Source organism: Culicoides brevitarsis, chromosome 1 (assembly GCF_036172545.1).
Source record: "Culicoides brevitarsis isolate CSIRO-B50_1 chromosome 1, AGI_CSIRO_Cbre_v1, whole genome shotgun sequence".
In the NCBI taxonomy this organism is placed as follows: Eukaryota; Metazoa; Arthropoda; class Insecta; order Diptera; family Ceratopogonidae; genus Culicoides; species Culicoides brevitarsis.
Genome location: NC_087085.1, coordinates 26,812,815 through 26,827,798, shown reverse-complemented (window position 1 = coordinate 26,827,798; position 14,984 = coordinate 26,812,815). Strand labels below are relative to the sequence as shown.

Here is a 14,984-nt window from a genome sequence, read left to right as displayed (position 1 = left end):
AAATGCAAAAAAGTCACTTGCTCGTACGCAGATTCGAACTACGGATCTCCTGATTACTAGTCAGGCGCCTTACCAACTTGGCCACACGAGCGTTATGCATACGGTGGCTAAGTGCTAATATATGCTACAATAAAATTCGTCGTTCGTATCAACGTACGTGTTTCATATGGAATCTCTCTACGTGTTGTATATGTGCGTGTAATATAGCACGGCATTTGCGTGATTGATGCGTGAATGGAATATTGCATGGTTTTGAAATACAAATTCGAATTTTAAACGAAACTTAACGAAAAAGTAAAAATCTAACGAAACTTATGAACTTTATTGAAAAAAAAGTTTTTCGATAAATATTTAATTCAAGAGAATGCATTTTGCTGAAATAATTTTTTTATTTAATTCAAATTTTAATATTTTAAATTCAATATTTTAAATATTATAATAATTTAATTTAACTTTTTTGTTTAATTTTCTTTGATTTTTTGTTTAAAATTTCGCTTAAAAAATTAAAACTATTCGCAAAACAATTTTTTAATTTAAAATAATTTTTTAATAAATTATCGTACAATAAATACATATTTTAAAAAATAATTTCAACCTCATTATGTATCAATATTTATCAAAAAAAAAAAATCATAAAAGACCCAGAAAAATATATAAAGAATTTTTTTTTAATAATTTTTATTGGTAAAACCTTTAAAATTGTAGAATTTTAAAAAAAAATATTTTAAATTATTTTTAAAAGTTTTGTAAAATTTTTATCAAAAAAAATATTTTGATTTTTTTTAAATAAAGTGAGCTTACCAATATTTGTGAAAATACTTCTTAAAAAATTAATTAATTCAAAATGAATATTTTAGGTTTTTTTCTTCCTCAAAAATTTTCTATAAATTGATTTTTTTTTAAAAAATTCAAAATTTTCAAAAATTTTTAAAAGAAAATTTTATGTTTTATATGAAATAATTTTGAATACAAAAATTACTGAAAATTGAAATCTCATTATTCGGTTGACAGTCATATCCAAAAATTATCAAAATAATTTTTAATCGGAATTTTTTTGATGAAATTTTTAACATTTTCTTATTTTCCCCATTGGATTTTAAAATCAGTGAAATAAAATTGTAAAGAGTGGATACGAAAATCAAAGAACAAAAATTTTAAAAATAAAATCAAAAAATCTTAAATCGAATTTCAAGATAAAAAATATCCAAATTTTGAATAAATTTCTTAAAACAATTAAATATTTTTAAAAGCTTCATTTATTTATTGCACAAAAAATCGTTAAATTATAATTTGTTAGTGTTTTAGCAAGCGAATATCTTACGGCATTAACACAATAAATATTTAGAAATATTTAGTAAGGTACATAAATCTCCATAAATAATTGGATTCTAAACTACTTTATCAGCTTTAGTTGCCTTCATAAGTTTTTTTTCGTGTGAGATACGTGCGTTTTGTTCGAGAACGAGTAATTAAGTGCTGAGTATTTCTAAAAAATATTATTTTTAAAATCTATTCATCTCCATTAACTTTCAGTCCTTCGTCGTCACTTCCCTTTGACGCCTTCAGTGATGCTTGTTCCAGCAACTTTACCACTCCCATGAACATATTTTCGCGTGCCAGACACAACGCACTGTTCCCATTCGCATTTTTCGTCTCCAACTGCGGCTCAAAGGCCAAAATTGTCTCCACAAGTTTCGTATCTCCGCTAAGTGCCGCGTAAATTAACGCAGTATCGCCATTGGAATCAACCGCATCGATGATATCGACTTTGGAGAGTTTGAGAATGGCTTTTATAATTTGATAACGACCACATTCGATAGCGACATGAAGTGCCGTTTGGTGCTTTTTGTTCAAAATAGTTGTATCAGCGCCATTTTCCAACAAGGATTTTGCTAAATTCAAATTTCCGTGGATCGCTGCCAAGTGTAAAGGTGTATTTCCATCCGGATTTTGTACGTTGAGGTCGAGGGCAGTGCTTTTGACGTTGTTGTTGTTGGCGTTCGTGACTTGTTTGTGCGAAATGCATCGTTTGCATGTGCGTAAGGGGTCACAATTGCACGACGGTACATCTTGAAGTGCTGATTGGAGGTTCAGCAGCATCAGTGCAAGACGAGTATCACCATCGGCGATCGCTTTTTCCAAACATTGGACCTTTTCCATCTTCGTGACGACATTATCAGTGGCATTATCCATCAAATCTTCGTCTGTCAAGCAGATATTTTGCACGCTGCACGGTCCCAACTCCGGTTCTACAGTCTTTGGTACCAAAACAAATGTTTCATGCATGATTTTCCGCACTTTGCTGCTATGCGAGACACTAACTGCCGTATGTCCAAACTTATTTTGGATGTCAATCCGCGCCCCATTCTCCAATAAAGTGCTGACAATCTCCAGGAAGCCCCATTTCGAGGCAATATGAATTGCCGTGTCACCGTGCTTATTTTGCCCGTTCAACGCCAACTTGATTTTCATGTGTTCCGAGAAGTAAATTAAGGCTTTGGCACAATTCGCATACCCGTACATGCAACAAATGTGCAAGGGACTGTTCTTATCAACATTTGCGGCATTTAAATCTGCTCCCGCATGCAAAAGTAGCAACAAACTATTTTGATCTCCACGACTTGCGGCGTAATGTAACGGCGTCCACTCATTACTATCACAACAATTGACGTCTGCCGAGTAGCTCAGCAGCAAATTCAGTATTTTGGGATGTCCGTAAATCACAGGAATAAAAATCGCCGAAAGTCCGTGAGGTCCTTTCGAATTAATACAAGCGATGGAGTCGGAAATTTTACTTTCACACTCACTACAGGCACATAAGGGGTGATGTTGCAGCACGGGCATCTCGTAATAAGGATTGGTCGTCCCCGGATCAATACACCCGGTGAGCTTATTGAATGGCTTTAACAGTTTTTCGACAGATTTTTCGTCATTTTCTTTGATTTTCAGGAAGAAATGTGCGAGAAATTGATCTTTACTCTCAAACTTTTCGCAATCCACAGCGGGAATATCTCCTAAAATATCTTTGGCCGCAAAATCGTGCGTCAAAATGAAAGTTATGGCAGCCTCCAAAGTCGCTACGAGGAAATTTTCCGCACCAAAATTGTTACCAGCGACATCCGTGAACGAAAATTCCTTCAAAAAGTACAAATTCGACATCCAGTGGGTCATGCCGGACTTGATTATCACAAAAATTAACACAGGAATGACGTCGTCTGTTGTAAGAATTTTTCCATTTTCCGTCATTTTGTTGTATTTCTCGCTAATAACGTTAATAGCTCTTTTCAGACAATTCAATTTATCCAAAACTGTTGTATGACTGTCGAGTTTCATGATTTCCAACTTCATCACGGGAATGTAGTCGTACAATCGTGGATCCAAGTTAAACTCTGCCAATTGAATTTCGGACAAACTTCGAATGGTTTTGTTGAATTTTTCGTTTTCTTCAGTCGTGCACAGTGTAATTGCATCGAACAAATGACTATAAAGTGCGTTGATCATATATTGCTCAACGGCGATTTTGAGATTTTTTAGTAAAAAGGCGTCATTGCGACACTTTTCCTTGAGTCTCCGGTTCAATAGGAGCACATCGACGCAGTGATTGTACAACAAATGTGTGTTATTTCGCAATTTTTGGAGATCTGTATTCCCGAATGATCGATTATTTTTGCGAAAATTCGCAATTGAGGTGTCAATTTTCCTCAGAATTTGCTTTGACTGCACCTCGGTCCATATCAGCTGTACAGCATCGTTCAAATTTTGCACGTAGAACAAGTCGTTGGGCGATTCCAGCTCTTTCGTGCTCTTCCGACTCGATTTTTCGTCCACCACGAAGGGACGATCGATGCACCAAACCTTGTACCGCATCAAATCTTTCGTGTAAAAGACTTCTTCGAACAAAATGTTGACTTCGAGTTGACCTCCCACCGTGTTTTCGAACAAAATCTTCTTGGATGTCGTCAGGACAACTTTTCCCGCATCATTGGCACACGTAAAATGTGACTCTGGAAGCTCTTCATTTGGCACCAAAATGTGTGTCATGAGCAATTGCTCGTCCAATTGTTGCTTGGAAGCGATCGATCCGAGACGAGGCACGCAAATCACGAGATTTTGCAGGGAAGCCAGATGAATAAAGTGCGAGTGATCCTGCCGGATCTTCTTGAAAAAGGGATTTGCTGCCAGATTTTCATCGTATTGGATCTCCATTTTAACGCAAAAGCAGCTGAAATGAGAGAAAAGTTAGTTTCGGAAGCCATAAAAGTTGTCGTCAAGGCAGGTAACTTACTTTACGCGTTCACTCTCTTGTAAGATTTTAATCTTTTCTGTGTCTCGCGTTGATTTACATGCTTCTTATCACTTTTTTACTGATTTTTTCTAGCAATTTCTCCTATTTCGTTGCAATTTCGTGGGTCGTCGAGTCGTCAGCAGCCTTTGTTTACGTTTCGCAGCAACTGGATTTCGACGTGTGGTAGTTACGTCACTATCCTCCCACTGTGAATCGCGTTCCCAAATGTTTCTCAAAATAAGTTTTATCAAAATTCACAGATAAAATGAGCGAAAACCTTGCTGGAGTGGACGCGATGACGACGACGGAGACGCAGATCAGCAGTGACGACATCGGGAAAACGCTTGACGGGGACCAAACGTTTGGAAATAATGAAAAAAACGAAATCGGGGAAGGAGTCCAATTGGAAACGCAAGAAAAACAAACAACAACCAGTTTCGAGGATAAATCCGCTGTTGGAATAGAAGCTCTTGAGAGAAATGAATGTTCGAATTCGAGTGCAGCAGAAACCGGCGAAGCATGGAAGTCCGATATCACGAATGATACGAATATCGTTAAAGACGCTGTTGTTCCGGAAGATCCTGAAATGAAGGAAACGAACGGTGATTTAGAAATGAAGTCCGAATCAGAACACGAAGGCGAAGTAGAAGTGCTGGAAGAACCTGAGGAGTGTGATAGCAGCAACGAAATGATCATCGGAGGTGATGTCGGTGTGTTAGATTCCGAATCTGAGTCGAGGCATCATCACAAAAAGAACCGACGACGAATTGTCGTGGATGAAAGTGACGATAGCGGTGCCGAGGTCGAAAGATTGCGTTCTTGCTCGCCAGAAAATCCAAAACCAATTGCCAGTTCAGCAAACAATAGTGACGAAGAGGAAGACGAGGAAGCTCCCAGTGAAAAGGAAGAAAAAGACGACGAAGATTCACCAGTGGAGGAAATTATTGATCCTGCAGCGACGGAGATCATTGCGAAAGAACGTCCCGGACCAAAATCCAAAAAATCTAGCGATTATTTGAAGTTAGAACAGAACTATGAAACGAGGCATTTGTTCAAAAATGCCATAATTATTCCGGCAGTCGAAAAAAAGAAGAAAAAGAAACCAAAACGAGTGTTAGCCAGCGAAGACGAAGAGTCAGATGAGAAAAGTCGAGAGCCAGATGTCTTTGGGATTGGAATTGAAGAACCTATGGATGATGATGCTTCACGTCTCAGTGGTGCGAATATTCTTTTAAGCGAAAATTACTCTGTCGATCCAAATTTCATACCCCTCGAGGGTGTTCAAGTAGATGCCATACCGGAAATTATCCCACTTGATAATCCAATTTTGCCACAGAACGACGAAGAAGACGGCGTCGAATCTACAAGGGTGAAAAGGGAAGTCGAAGATGTTAAACCAAATTTAGCTGATTTGCAGCAACAAGAGAATTTCTTGAATCCCGATAAAAGTCCAGAGTACGGGACGCTAGCTCCGATTGCGCCGAGTGCTCCCTCGAATGTCACGGAATTTTCTATGGACGACACATCGGGCGCTCCTACCATTCTTGCTGATCTTTCCGACAATAACAAAGCACCTCAGCTGTTAGTAATCAAAAAAGAACCCGATATGGATCAAAAGGCTTCCGAACAATTTCTCGCCGATGCTCTCAGGGCGCAGTTCACGGACCAAGCGCCAACAAGTATTAAGCAACTCGAAGCCTCCACGGCACCAACAACGACAGAAATTGATCCAAATACGACATTTTGGGGTCGCGACAGTTCCTCATCGAGTTCCGAGGAAGAAGATTGGACGGCAAACATGTGGACGAATGTCGGAAAGAAACAAAAATCCTACCACTATTCAACGTATCCGCACAAAAGTAAGAAACGAAAACGCGATCGTTACGCGTCGTCATCCGAGTCGGAGAGTGATAGCGATAATCGAAATCGAAGAAAGAAATCACATCACATCAAAAAGACCATTTATCTGCATAAGCAAAATCAAACGTTGCGAACGGCAATCAAGGGTTACAGCAAAAAGGACATCAAGAAGAAGGTGAACGATAGATTTTTCGATCGTTCGCTGCTGATCCCGAATGACATCTACTTTGGAGACACCAAAGTGCCAGATCATGTCTTGCATGCGTACAACAGCGATGCTCTCACGTCTTCCGATAGCGACGATGCCTGGTTCAAGCAGGTCATGCCACAAAAATCCAAATCGAAATATTCCTCGTACAAAAGTTACAGCAAGTAAGTACACGTAGCTCTTGTATTTATAGAACGTACGACGCACATTCGAACGATGGAACAACATCGCAATTTGCCACTGTATACTCAACGCTCGTGTGGCCAAGTTGGTAAGGCGCCTGACTAGTAATCAGGAGATCCGTAGTTCGAATCTGCGTACGAGCAAGTGACTTTTTTATTTTTTTTTTTTTAAATATTTTTTTTCTCTAAAAAATTTAATTAAAATTTTAATTATTTTATTTTTTTTCTCAATTTTTCAGACCCAAGACATCATATTCGTCACATTCAGCAGGCAATGTAAGTCCAAGTGGCGACTCCCAAATCCAACTTATGAAGAATTATCTGAAAGCAGCGGGAATCAAAAAAGTAAAATTTAGCAAACTATGGGAAGGTGAGTGGCTTTTTTTCAAAACTTTAAATGAAATCACTAAAAAATCGAAATTTTTCAGGCTGCAAATCAAACAACGAAAGAGCAAACGCCATGCTGAGACTTTTACGTGATAAGGGACTTGTGGGAGATCCAACCATGGCCAAATGTCGCGAACTTAAAATGAAAATGCAAGCAAAACGAGAGATCGATGAACTCGATACAAGCGTTATTATCGATTCAGATAGCGAAGATGGTAAGCATTTACTCAAAATTCAAATTTTTCTTCATTGAAATTCATTTTTTGATTTTTTTTAGGAAATCGTCGAATACACACTCGTAGAACGGCGCGAAAAAATTACACGGAAGAAGAAGAAGCTCAGTCATCTATTCCACCGGAATCTGTTCAAACACTGAACAAATTGAAAAAAGTCATTGACACCGATAGCGATTAATCTTGAGACCATAGTCAGTCAGCAATATTATATTTTTTCCTTATTAATGAACAAAAATCAGCATAACTATCATTTTGTTTTTTTAAATTTTGACCCTTATATTAAAGAATATAAAAAAATAGTGATAAGTTAAAATTAAAATAAGCTTTTCGAAAGTTTTGTAGGCTAAGTGCACTAAATTGTAAATATATCAAAATTGTCATATAAAATGAACAGTGTTAGAAATTTATGAATTCCAAATTCGAAAAACGAAAATAAAATTGTGTAGAATTTAACACGAAATCATTTTGATTCTTTTAAGTCAAATAAAAAAGAAAACTTTTAGCAACCTTTGACACACAAGTCAAACGAAATTTTCCAAGAACGTTAAATTTTTCAGTCCATCCGACGAATTCTTTAAAATTTGGCAAGAAAATGTCTCTCTTATCAAGTAAATCTCGGAAAATTCTGCGACTTTTAAATTCATTCAAAAATTATCGAAGTTACTCCACTGGATGTGACGATGGACGATGTCAAGTAGTTTTTTCCTCGCCTTTTTTTTGCCAAACTCTTAAATTTCTTAAATTTTTTTTTAGAAAGGAATCATTCTCGGCTTGTACGAAAACGAATCAAAATCGGATTTAATCAATTTCACATCACGCGGTGAGATTTTCGATAAACGTCTGGAAGGAAAATTGAGCGAAGTCGTTCAGCAAACGGGTTTAAGTGGCAAAATCGGGGAAGCTCGAGTTTTTAACGGGATCGATAATGAATTTGGTTCTGTTTGTGTTGTTGGATTGGGGAAAGAGGGAGTTGGTTATTGCGAAATTGAGTCCCTAGACGAAGGAATGGTAAAAAAGAAGCCTTTGTTCGCGTCAACAAAAATTTTTCATCAAATTTTTACCTTTTTTTAGGAAAATGCTCGCGTTGCTGCTGGTGTTGGAACTCGCAAATTACGTGACGAGGGATGTCTGAGTATCCAAGTTGATCCTATGGAATATCCAGAGCAAGCAGCTGAAGGAAGTTCTCTCGCTGCATGGCGTTTCCAGGAAAATAAATCAAAGGAAAATCGTCTTGCTGTGCCAAAACTCGAACTTTTTGACTCTGATGAACAAGATGCATGGACTCGTGGTTTATATAAAGCTGATGCTCAAAATTTGGCACGATCTTTGTCGGATGCACCGCCAAATCAAATGACGCCACACAATTTCGCACAAATGGCTCTCGATGTTTTGTGTCCTTGTGGCATTGGAGTTGAGGCACACAACATCGACTGGATCGAAACACAAAAAATGGGATCGTTTCTCGCTGTGGCAAAGAGTTCTTGTGAACCTCCGATGTTTTTGGAGCTGAGTTATTGCGGCGATGAGTCCAATGATCGTCCTATATTGCTCGCTGGCAGTGGAATTACCTACAATAGTGGCGGTTTAGGATTGAAAGAATGCTCAGCGATGTCGGAATTCCGCGGATCGATGGTTGGAGCAGCAATTGTCGTTGCAACAATTCGCGCGGCAGCAACGTTATCTCTTCCGATTAACATCACCGGGGTTATTCCATTGTGCGAGAACATGCCATCGGGTATGGCATTCAAACAAGGCGACATTTTGCAAACTTGTACTGGAAAAACGATCGGTGTTCACGACACGAGTAACGTTCATCGCTTAGTTCTCTCCGACACTTTGATGTACGGTCAAAAAGCCCATAAGCCTCGTTTGGTAGTTGATGTCGCAAGTGCCACAGCAGAAATACGTGAAGCTCTCGGAGGCGGTGCAACAGGCGTTTTCAGCAATTCCGACTTTGTCTGGAATCAAATTCGTAAAGCGGGCGCTTTAACCGGTGATCGTGTCTGGCGACTTCCATTGTGGGATTATTTCACGACAAAAGTCAAAAATTACTCGAATTTCGATCTCAGCAATAAGGGACATGGCAAAGGTCAACCGTGTCTGGGAGCGGCGTTCCTCAAAGAATTCGTGCCTTGCGTGGATTTTTTGCATTTGGACGTCAATGGAACGGCAAAACTCAAACGAGGAGCTGGACTGCCCTATTTGGAGAACGGAAGAATGACAGGACGTCCCACGAGAACTTTAATCCAGTTCTTGCATCAGTTATCGTGCCCCGAGGAAGCTGCTCGTCAATTATCTGAAATGAATTAATTTTTTTTTTGTTAAAATTTATCGTTAAAAATTGGTTTGAAATCATTTTGCGCGTTTTAGTGACTTGACGAAATCCAAAAGTGACACAAATTGACATCGCTCGACATCGTTCCATCTAAAATTTGTCGATTTTTACGTCGTTTTATATCAAATTTTGCCGGGAATGTAAAATTTTGGAATATAAAGTCCTTCGTTTTCCTGTTAGTTACCTGTTTTGCGTGTTAATCATGTGGATTTTGCGACATTTGAGTTCTGGTAAGATTTCATCATCTTTTGTTTACATTTCCTCATTTTCATTTTTTGCTGCTTTTCTTGTAGATTTGCGATTTTACTTGACTCCCGACAAGAAAACGTTCTCTGTCGGTCGCAGTTTGACCGATTTCATCCTCGAAAGCGACCAGACCATCAGTCGGCGTCATGCAAGTCTCATTGTGAAGGGCAACAAGCTCTTCATACTCGACGAAGCGAGCAAATACAAAGTTTTTCTCAACGATGGCATCGAATCGAAAATTGGAATCCCGCAAAAGAAGGAAGTTGAGCTGAAAAAAGGTGATCGCATCCGTTTCGGGCAGTATTCGAACAATTTTGTCGTGGAAACAATCGAAATGTGCACTTTAACGTCGACCTTGACGCCTCCCGTGAAGAAAGAACTCGAGGATCAGCTGAAATTGATCGGAGTCAAGGTCACAGATTCCATAAATGACAAATTTACTCACCTGACAATGCAGTCAATTGTGATAACGTCGAAGCAATTACAAGCTTTGGTTGTTGGAGTGCCTCTCGTTACCATCGAATACTGGGAAGAAGTCTCAAAAGCCATCAAAAAGCACAAACCGCTGCCAGATGTGAAGAAATTTCTTCCGAAAAATGGAGAACCGCTGCTGGCACAAAGTCACCACTTGTTCCATGTGAACGAAAATCGAAGAAAAATTTTTGAGGGAAAAGTTTTTTACTTTTTCCGAGCATCGCATGCAGAAACGTACAAAATGACGATCGAAACAGCTGGCGGACGAGCTCTTGACTTGGTGAATCGCGCAAATAACGTGAAGAAAAGTCAATTAATTGCAGAAAATGCTGTCGTTATTCAGTACGAAGCTTCCGAACAATCACAGGCGACGCAAAGTATCGATTCTGTGGCAAATTACGTTCGATCAAAGAAGCTCCGATTGATTCCCGAGATAGAAATTCAACTGGCAATCTTGCATTGTTCCGTTGAAAAATATTGCAATCCCCGTTTCAAGTTTAGTGATATGTTTGCGCCACTTAAAATGGTTAAAAGTGACCTTTGGGCGAAAGCAACGGAGCCACAATCGACATGCGACTCAGTCCGAAGCATACGGAAGTTGTTATTCCCGAAAGTCTTCCAGCTGCGTCTTTAGAAGATTCCGTTCCGCCTATCCCGTTGAAGGAAACGAACAGAAATGAGAAGGATGATGTCCCAAAAAGTCGAGGTACACGTCAAAGTAAACGAAAACTTGAAGCTGCCGAGCAAAATGAACCGAATAAGATGCAGGCCGTGGAGAAAAATGATGCTCCAGTAGGTCGTCGATCCACAAGACGCTCATCGGTGAAGGCAAAAGCTGTCCCAGAAGCTTCTGTCGACTACTGTCCGGTAGAGGAAAATGCCATCGTTGAAGAAATTGTTCCTGAAAGTGATCCAGCTGCCATGGAATCGTCTTTAATTAAGGAAAATGAGCCAGTTAAAGAAAAATCTCAGTTGGCACCAATCTTTTTAGGTCAAAAATCATCAAAATCCTCACCGGCAAAGGAAAAAGTTGTTCAACCGAGTCATGTTGCAGAGGAAATAATTCCTGAAAGTCAGCCAAAAGCAATTCTAAGTGCCAGTAACAGTCAATCTTTCATCACTTCCTTCATGGCGGCCACATCTTCCAACGAAGCTGCTCCCGCAAAATCGAATTCCGGATCTAGTACATCGGAAAATCGTCGCACTCGTCGTCGAGCTGCCGTTGAAGACGATAACGATGACATTTTGGACCCTTTTGCATGTTTCGATCCCGCTCCAAAGCGTCAAAAGACCGTCAGTTCGCCCGTTGCTCACGTATCTCGTCTCGAAAGTTTCCGCGAATCACCAAAAGCCGCTCAAAAAAGTCGCGGTGCCCGAAATCGCGAAGACACGGACGACTTGGACTCGTTATTCCAGCTTCCCGCGAGAGCAGCACTCTTCAAACAACCGTCAAAGCCGGCGCAACCTGTGATTTTGTCACAAACTGCCACTAAAGAGTACGAAAGACCACAAAAAACGACAACTCCCAACATCTCGATCGCAGCAAATCAAACAATTTCATCCGAGGGCTGGCTCTCCGCCTCAAATATTCCGCATCAACCGATAAAAGTCGAACCGGACTTGGATATTTCCGAGTTTGAGCAGAAAGTTGCCAATTGTTTCATCACTGAAGTGAAGCCAATGTTGCTGATGTCCCGTTTGGAGAGTAGTCGCGATGTAACGGACCATCCTCAAACCACTTTAAACTCGACACGTGGCAAAAATTTCAAAGGATTTGTTAAAAAACGCAATTACAAGCCACAAACCAAGATAATTGGACAAAAATTTGAAATTATCGGACTAACGCAACTTAAATTCTAAGTAACTTTTGTCAAAAATCGCCTTGATTAAATGTTAAGTTAATGTTAAAACACAGAAAAATGTTATACAAAGAGTAATAAATTCATTTAATTTTCGTACAGTGACTTAAATTTGGGGTTTTTTAGATGCCAGTTAGGTCAGCCAGCGTCATGTTATGGTTTGACGTCAAAATTATTGTGTGAGGAGTGATGTCCTCGGAGATCGTAGGCAGTTCTTCCGCCTTTAGCACGTTATTGGTACAACGTTTTTCATGGTACGTGCGATTTGAGCTGCCGGTGTAGCCTTTTCCGCAATGTTTGCACCTAAAAAGGCAAAAATTATTTTTTTTTATTAGTGAAAAATTTAATTAATTAATTTATTAAAATTATATTTTGAAAAAAATTTCTTATGTCGAATTATTTTTAATCTCTTCGATTAATTTTTATTTTAATTTAATTATTTTCTCAACGTTGACTTAAAAATTGTGAAAAAAATTAAATTACCAAAAATTTATTTAGTCAATTTTTTAAATAAAATTTAAGATTTTTTGACCAAATTGGGAAATTTTTTATAAATTGTCTTCGAAAAATTTTTGAGTATTTTTTTGATTCTTTGTTTTAAATTAAAAACAAAAATACTTCAAAATTAAATTTTTTTTTTCAAAAGTTTAAAAAAAATTTTTTTTTCATTTTTTTTCGGTTTTATATGAAATTGATTTTGAATTTTAAAAAAATTACTTAAAAAATAAAAAAAATCCATAAAAATAAAAAAATTTGGTCAAATTAAGAGAATTTTATAAATTTAAGTTTCATTTCATTTAAAAAAACTCACTTGTATGGAAAAATTCCAAGATGTTCTGCCATAAAATGTTTTCTTAGGTCTTCTTTCCATTTGTAAGTCTTATCACATTGTTCACATGCGAACACATTTTGACCGGAATGCGATAAAATGTGTGTTTCCAATACTGGTTTGTGGGTAAAGGTACGAGGACATAAGGGACACTGCAGGGGTTTAATTTTCTTGTGTACGTAGGAATGATTTCGCAAGTCATTTGGCTCAATAAAGCCCTTGCCACAAGTCTAAAACGAGAAAAATTTTTTTTTTTTCGTAATTTTTCAAACTTTTTTTTATAAATTTTACTTACCTCACAAATATGTTTTCTCTCTCCATGAAATCTAAAATGCTTTTTCATCAATTTTTCCGCTGCAAATCGTTTTTCACATCCCGGATGGGGACATACAATCGGTTTTTCTGTGGCATGCATCCGTAACTCGTGCAACTCCAAATCGTACTTGTCGTAATATAATTTCCCGCAAATTGTGCAAACAGCACCTTGATCCCCGGTCTTTGTTCGTTTCTTTGGCGTCGATGGATTTCTCTTTCTCGGTGGTTCTTCGAAATTTGGTGTGTAAAAGTGTTTGTCCAACGATCCTTTTCGCAAAAATCTTCGTCGACAAAATTCGCATTCGTACTTGTGTCGCAAAGTGAGCTTGTTAAAGTCAGAAGATTGCAGGAAATTTTCAATTTCTGTCGCATGCATGGAATCGACATGAGATCGAAGTTCGTGTTCATCTTTAACTTTGGTCTGACACAAGCAACAACACGCTGCGAGATCGATTCCCAGCTTTTTTGGTGATTTTTTTGGAGATTTTCTCTTTCCTGGTCTTTGATTTTTTCGTTTCGGACTTGTTTCCCCATCGTCTGTGTCATCATCTTCCTCCTCCATTAAAAAATCTTCTTCGTCCTCTTTGATTTCCTGTTCTTCCATCAAGAAATCCGTGTCATACACCACATTTGTCGACCTAGTTCGTCTACCGGATGTCTTTCCTTCTCCCATTTCCGATTGATTTTCCTCAATTTTCACTCGTACAGATGGATTTTTCAGGATTTCATTGGACTTTTCAACATCTAAGCGAAAATTCACGACATCCGAGAGTCGATCAACGCAATTCTGGCACAATTGCTGTGGATATCCATCGTCCAGGGCAATTTGGACGACTGGCGATAGGGAATTTAAGATTTCAAAAATTGGTTGGTCCTCTATTTGATCGGTGATTTTTGCGGGACACTCTTCGTCGCTGGATAAGCAGATGCGACATTGGTCCATTGCCATGTTTGCCACTCGACTGAGAGAAATTGCACTGAAATTCTGCGTTTTTTGGAGCAATTTACGCTCCAATAATGGGTTCGTGAGCTATTATCTACTGTTGTTTGTTTTTATTTGACGCAGTGGCTGAGATGGAAAATTTCAAAGGAGGGCCGATTTTGGAACAGAAATTTTTATTCTTAAAAAAGTTTGATATTTTACTGTGGAATCGGAAAAAATGATTTTTTTTATATTGTTCTAAACAATTTAAAACATTTTTTGCTATTTTTCATCAAAAATGAAGAAAATGGTTAAAAATCCTGTGCCGTTTTTAGGTCTAAGTCCGTTCCTGTTCAAATTGTCTTCCTCCGACATACAAATCCTTTAAAAATGTCGATCGGAATTCTAATTTTTAATGGAATTTTATACTTTTGAATGAAATAGAAGATTAAAATTCATATAAAATTGATGTAAGCTTAACAATTAATCCAAAAAGTCACGTAGAAATCATTAAAAATAATAATTTTTGAACACCTCTTAACGGTACTAAATGTCTTCGTGAATAATTAAATCAGAGGTGGATCCAAAGGTTTGACGAAGAGGGTTCCATATTTTTTTTTTAACATTTTTAGTACATGTTTGCATTTAAACATACGTAATTTATCATATGGAGTGAAAAACGGGAGTTTTTTACAGATAGGTATAAGTACAGTACAGGTAAGTACAGATAAGTACAGGTAAGTATAATTTCTTTATTTTCAAGTTACAAAATGGGGGGGGGGCAATAAAGCTTCTTTGTGGATTACTTGATCTTCAGTACGACTGAGGTACAGATTTTTATGTTCT

The 14,984-nt window shown here is 38.1% G+C and overlaps 5 protein-coding genes and 2 non-coding genes across 7 annotated transcripts; 4 read left to right on the top strand and 3 right to left on the bottom strand.

Annotated features, from left to right (window-relative positions):
- Window positions 1-18: 18 nt before the first annotated feature.
- Window positions 19-91, bottom strand: Trnat-agu (transfer RNA threonine (anticodon AGU)). Its single transcript has one exon. It is a non-coding gene; the product is annotated as a tRNA-Thr (tRNA).
- A 1,165-nt stretch (window positions 92-1,256) lies between these two features.
- Window positions 1,257-4,425, bottom strand: LOC134827112 (ankyrin repeat domain-containing protein 27-like). The gene is made up of 2 exons (XM_063839665.1): window positions 4,286-4,425; window positions 1,257-4,222 (listed from the first exon to the last, which is right to left on the bottom strand). The coding sequence occupies exon 2, from the start codon at window positions 4,204-4,206 to the stop codon at window positions 1,510-1,512; it is 2,697 nt and encodes an 898-aa protein (XP_063695735.1). The 5' UTR covers window positions 4,207-4,222; window positions 4,286-4,425; the 3' UTR covers window positions 1,257-1,509.
- Window positions 4,426-4,544: 119 nt separating this feature from the next.
- Window positions 4,545-7,548, top strand: LOC134827115 (HIRA-interacting protein 3-like). The gene is made up of 4 exons (XM_063839666.1): window positions 4,545-6,517; window positions 6,775-6,905; window positions 6,964-7,137; window positions 7,200-7,548. Exons 1-4 carry the CDS (start codon window positions 4,551-4,553, stop codon window positions 7,334-7,336), a joined length of 2,409 nt encoding a protein of 802 aa, XP_063695736.1. The 5' UTR covers window positions 4,545-4,550; the 3' UTR covers window positions 7,337-7,548.
- Trnat-agu (transfer RNA threonine (anticodon AGU)) lies at window positions 6,607-6,679 on the top strand. The gene has a single exon. It is a non-coding gene; the product is annotated as a tRNA-Thr (tRNA).
- On the top strand, window positions 7,545-9,468 carry LOC134837529 (cytosol aminopeptidase-like). The gene is made up of 3 exons (XM_063852912.1): window positions 7,545-7,553; window positions 7,912-8,166; window positions 8,230-9,468. Exons 1-3 carry the CDS (start codon window positions 7,545-7,547, stop codon window positions 9,466-9,468), a joined length of 1,503 nt encoding a protein of 500 aa, XP_063708982.1.
- Window positions 9,469-9,556: 88 nt separating this feature from the next.
- On the top strand, window positions 9,557-12,341 carry LOC134826943 (nibrin). The gene is given in 3 exon segments (XM_063839455.1): window positions 9,557-9,723; window positions 9,787-10,817; window positions 10,820-12,341. Coding segments are annotated over 3 exon segments (2,313 nt in total). The 5' UTR covers window positions 9,557-9,695; the 3' UTR covers window positions 12,074-12,341.
- On the bottom strand, window positions 12,053-14,252 carry LOC134826942 (zinc finger protein Xfin-like). The gene is made up of 3 exons (XM_063839454.1): window positions 13,197-14,252; window positions 12,884-13,131; window positions 12,053-12,375 (listed from the first exon to the last, which is right to left on the bottom strand). The coding sequence occupies exons 1-3, from the start codon at window positions 14,163-14,165 to the stop codon at window positions 12,195-12,197; spliced, it is 1,398 nt and encodes a 465-aa protein (XP_063695524.1). The 5' UTR covers window positions 14,166-14,252; the 3' UTR covers window positions 12,053-12,194.
- Between the last annotated feature and the right edge of the window lie 732 nt (window positions 14,253-14,984).

What these genes read in the sequence shown, in the direction of transcription:
- LOC134827112 (XM_063839665.1), bottom strand. Translation starts at nt 4,206, where the DNA reads ATGGAGATCCAATACGATGAAAATCTGGCAGCAAATCCCTTTTTCAAG.
- LOC134827115 (XM_063839666.1), top strand. Translation starts at nt 4,551, where the DNA reads ATGAGCGAAAACCTTGCTGGAGTGGACGCGATGACGACGACGGAGACG. An exon ending in TCGTACAAAAGTTACAGCAA is followed by an intron (nt 6,518 to 6,774) that starts GTAAGTACACGT and finishes TCAATTTTTCAG; the next exon opens with ACCCAAGACATCATATTCGT. An exon ending in CGATTCAGATAGCGAAGATG is followed by an intron (nt 7,138 to 7,199) that starts GTAAGCATTTAC and finishes GATTTTTTTTAG; the next exon opens with GAAATCGTCGAATACACACT.
- LOC134837529 (XM_063852912.1), top strand. An exon ending in AGTCCCTAGACGAAGGAATG is followed by an intron (nt 8,167 to 8,229) that starts GTAAAAAAGAAG and finishes ACCTTTTTTTAG; the next exon opens with GAAAATGCTCGCGTTGCTGC.
- LOC134826942 (XM_063839454.1), bottom strand. Translation starts at nt 14,165, where the DNA reads ATGGCAATGGACCAATGTCGCATCTGCTTATCCAGCGACGAAGAGTGT. An exon ending in AGAGAAAACATATTTGTGAG is followed by an intron (nt 13,132 to 13,196) that starts GTAAGTAAAATT and finishes TTCTCGTTTTAG; the next exon opens with ACTTGTGGCAAGGGCTTTAT. An exon ending in CTTGGAATTTTTCCATACAA is followed by an intron (nt 12,376 to 12,883) that starts GTGAGTTTTTTT and finishes TTGCCTTTTTAG; the next exon opens with GTGCAAACATTGCGGAAAAG.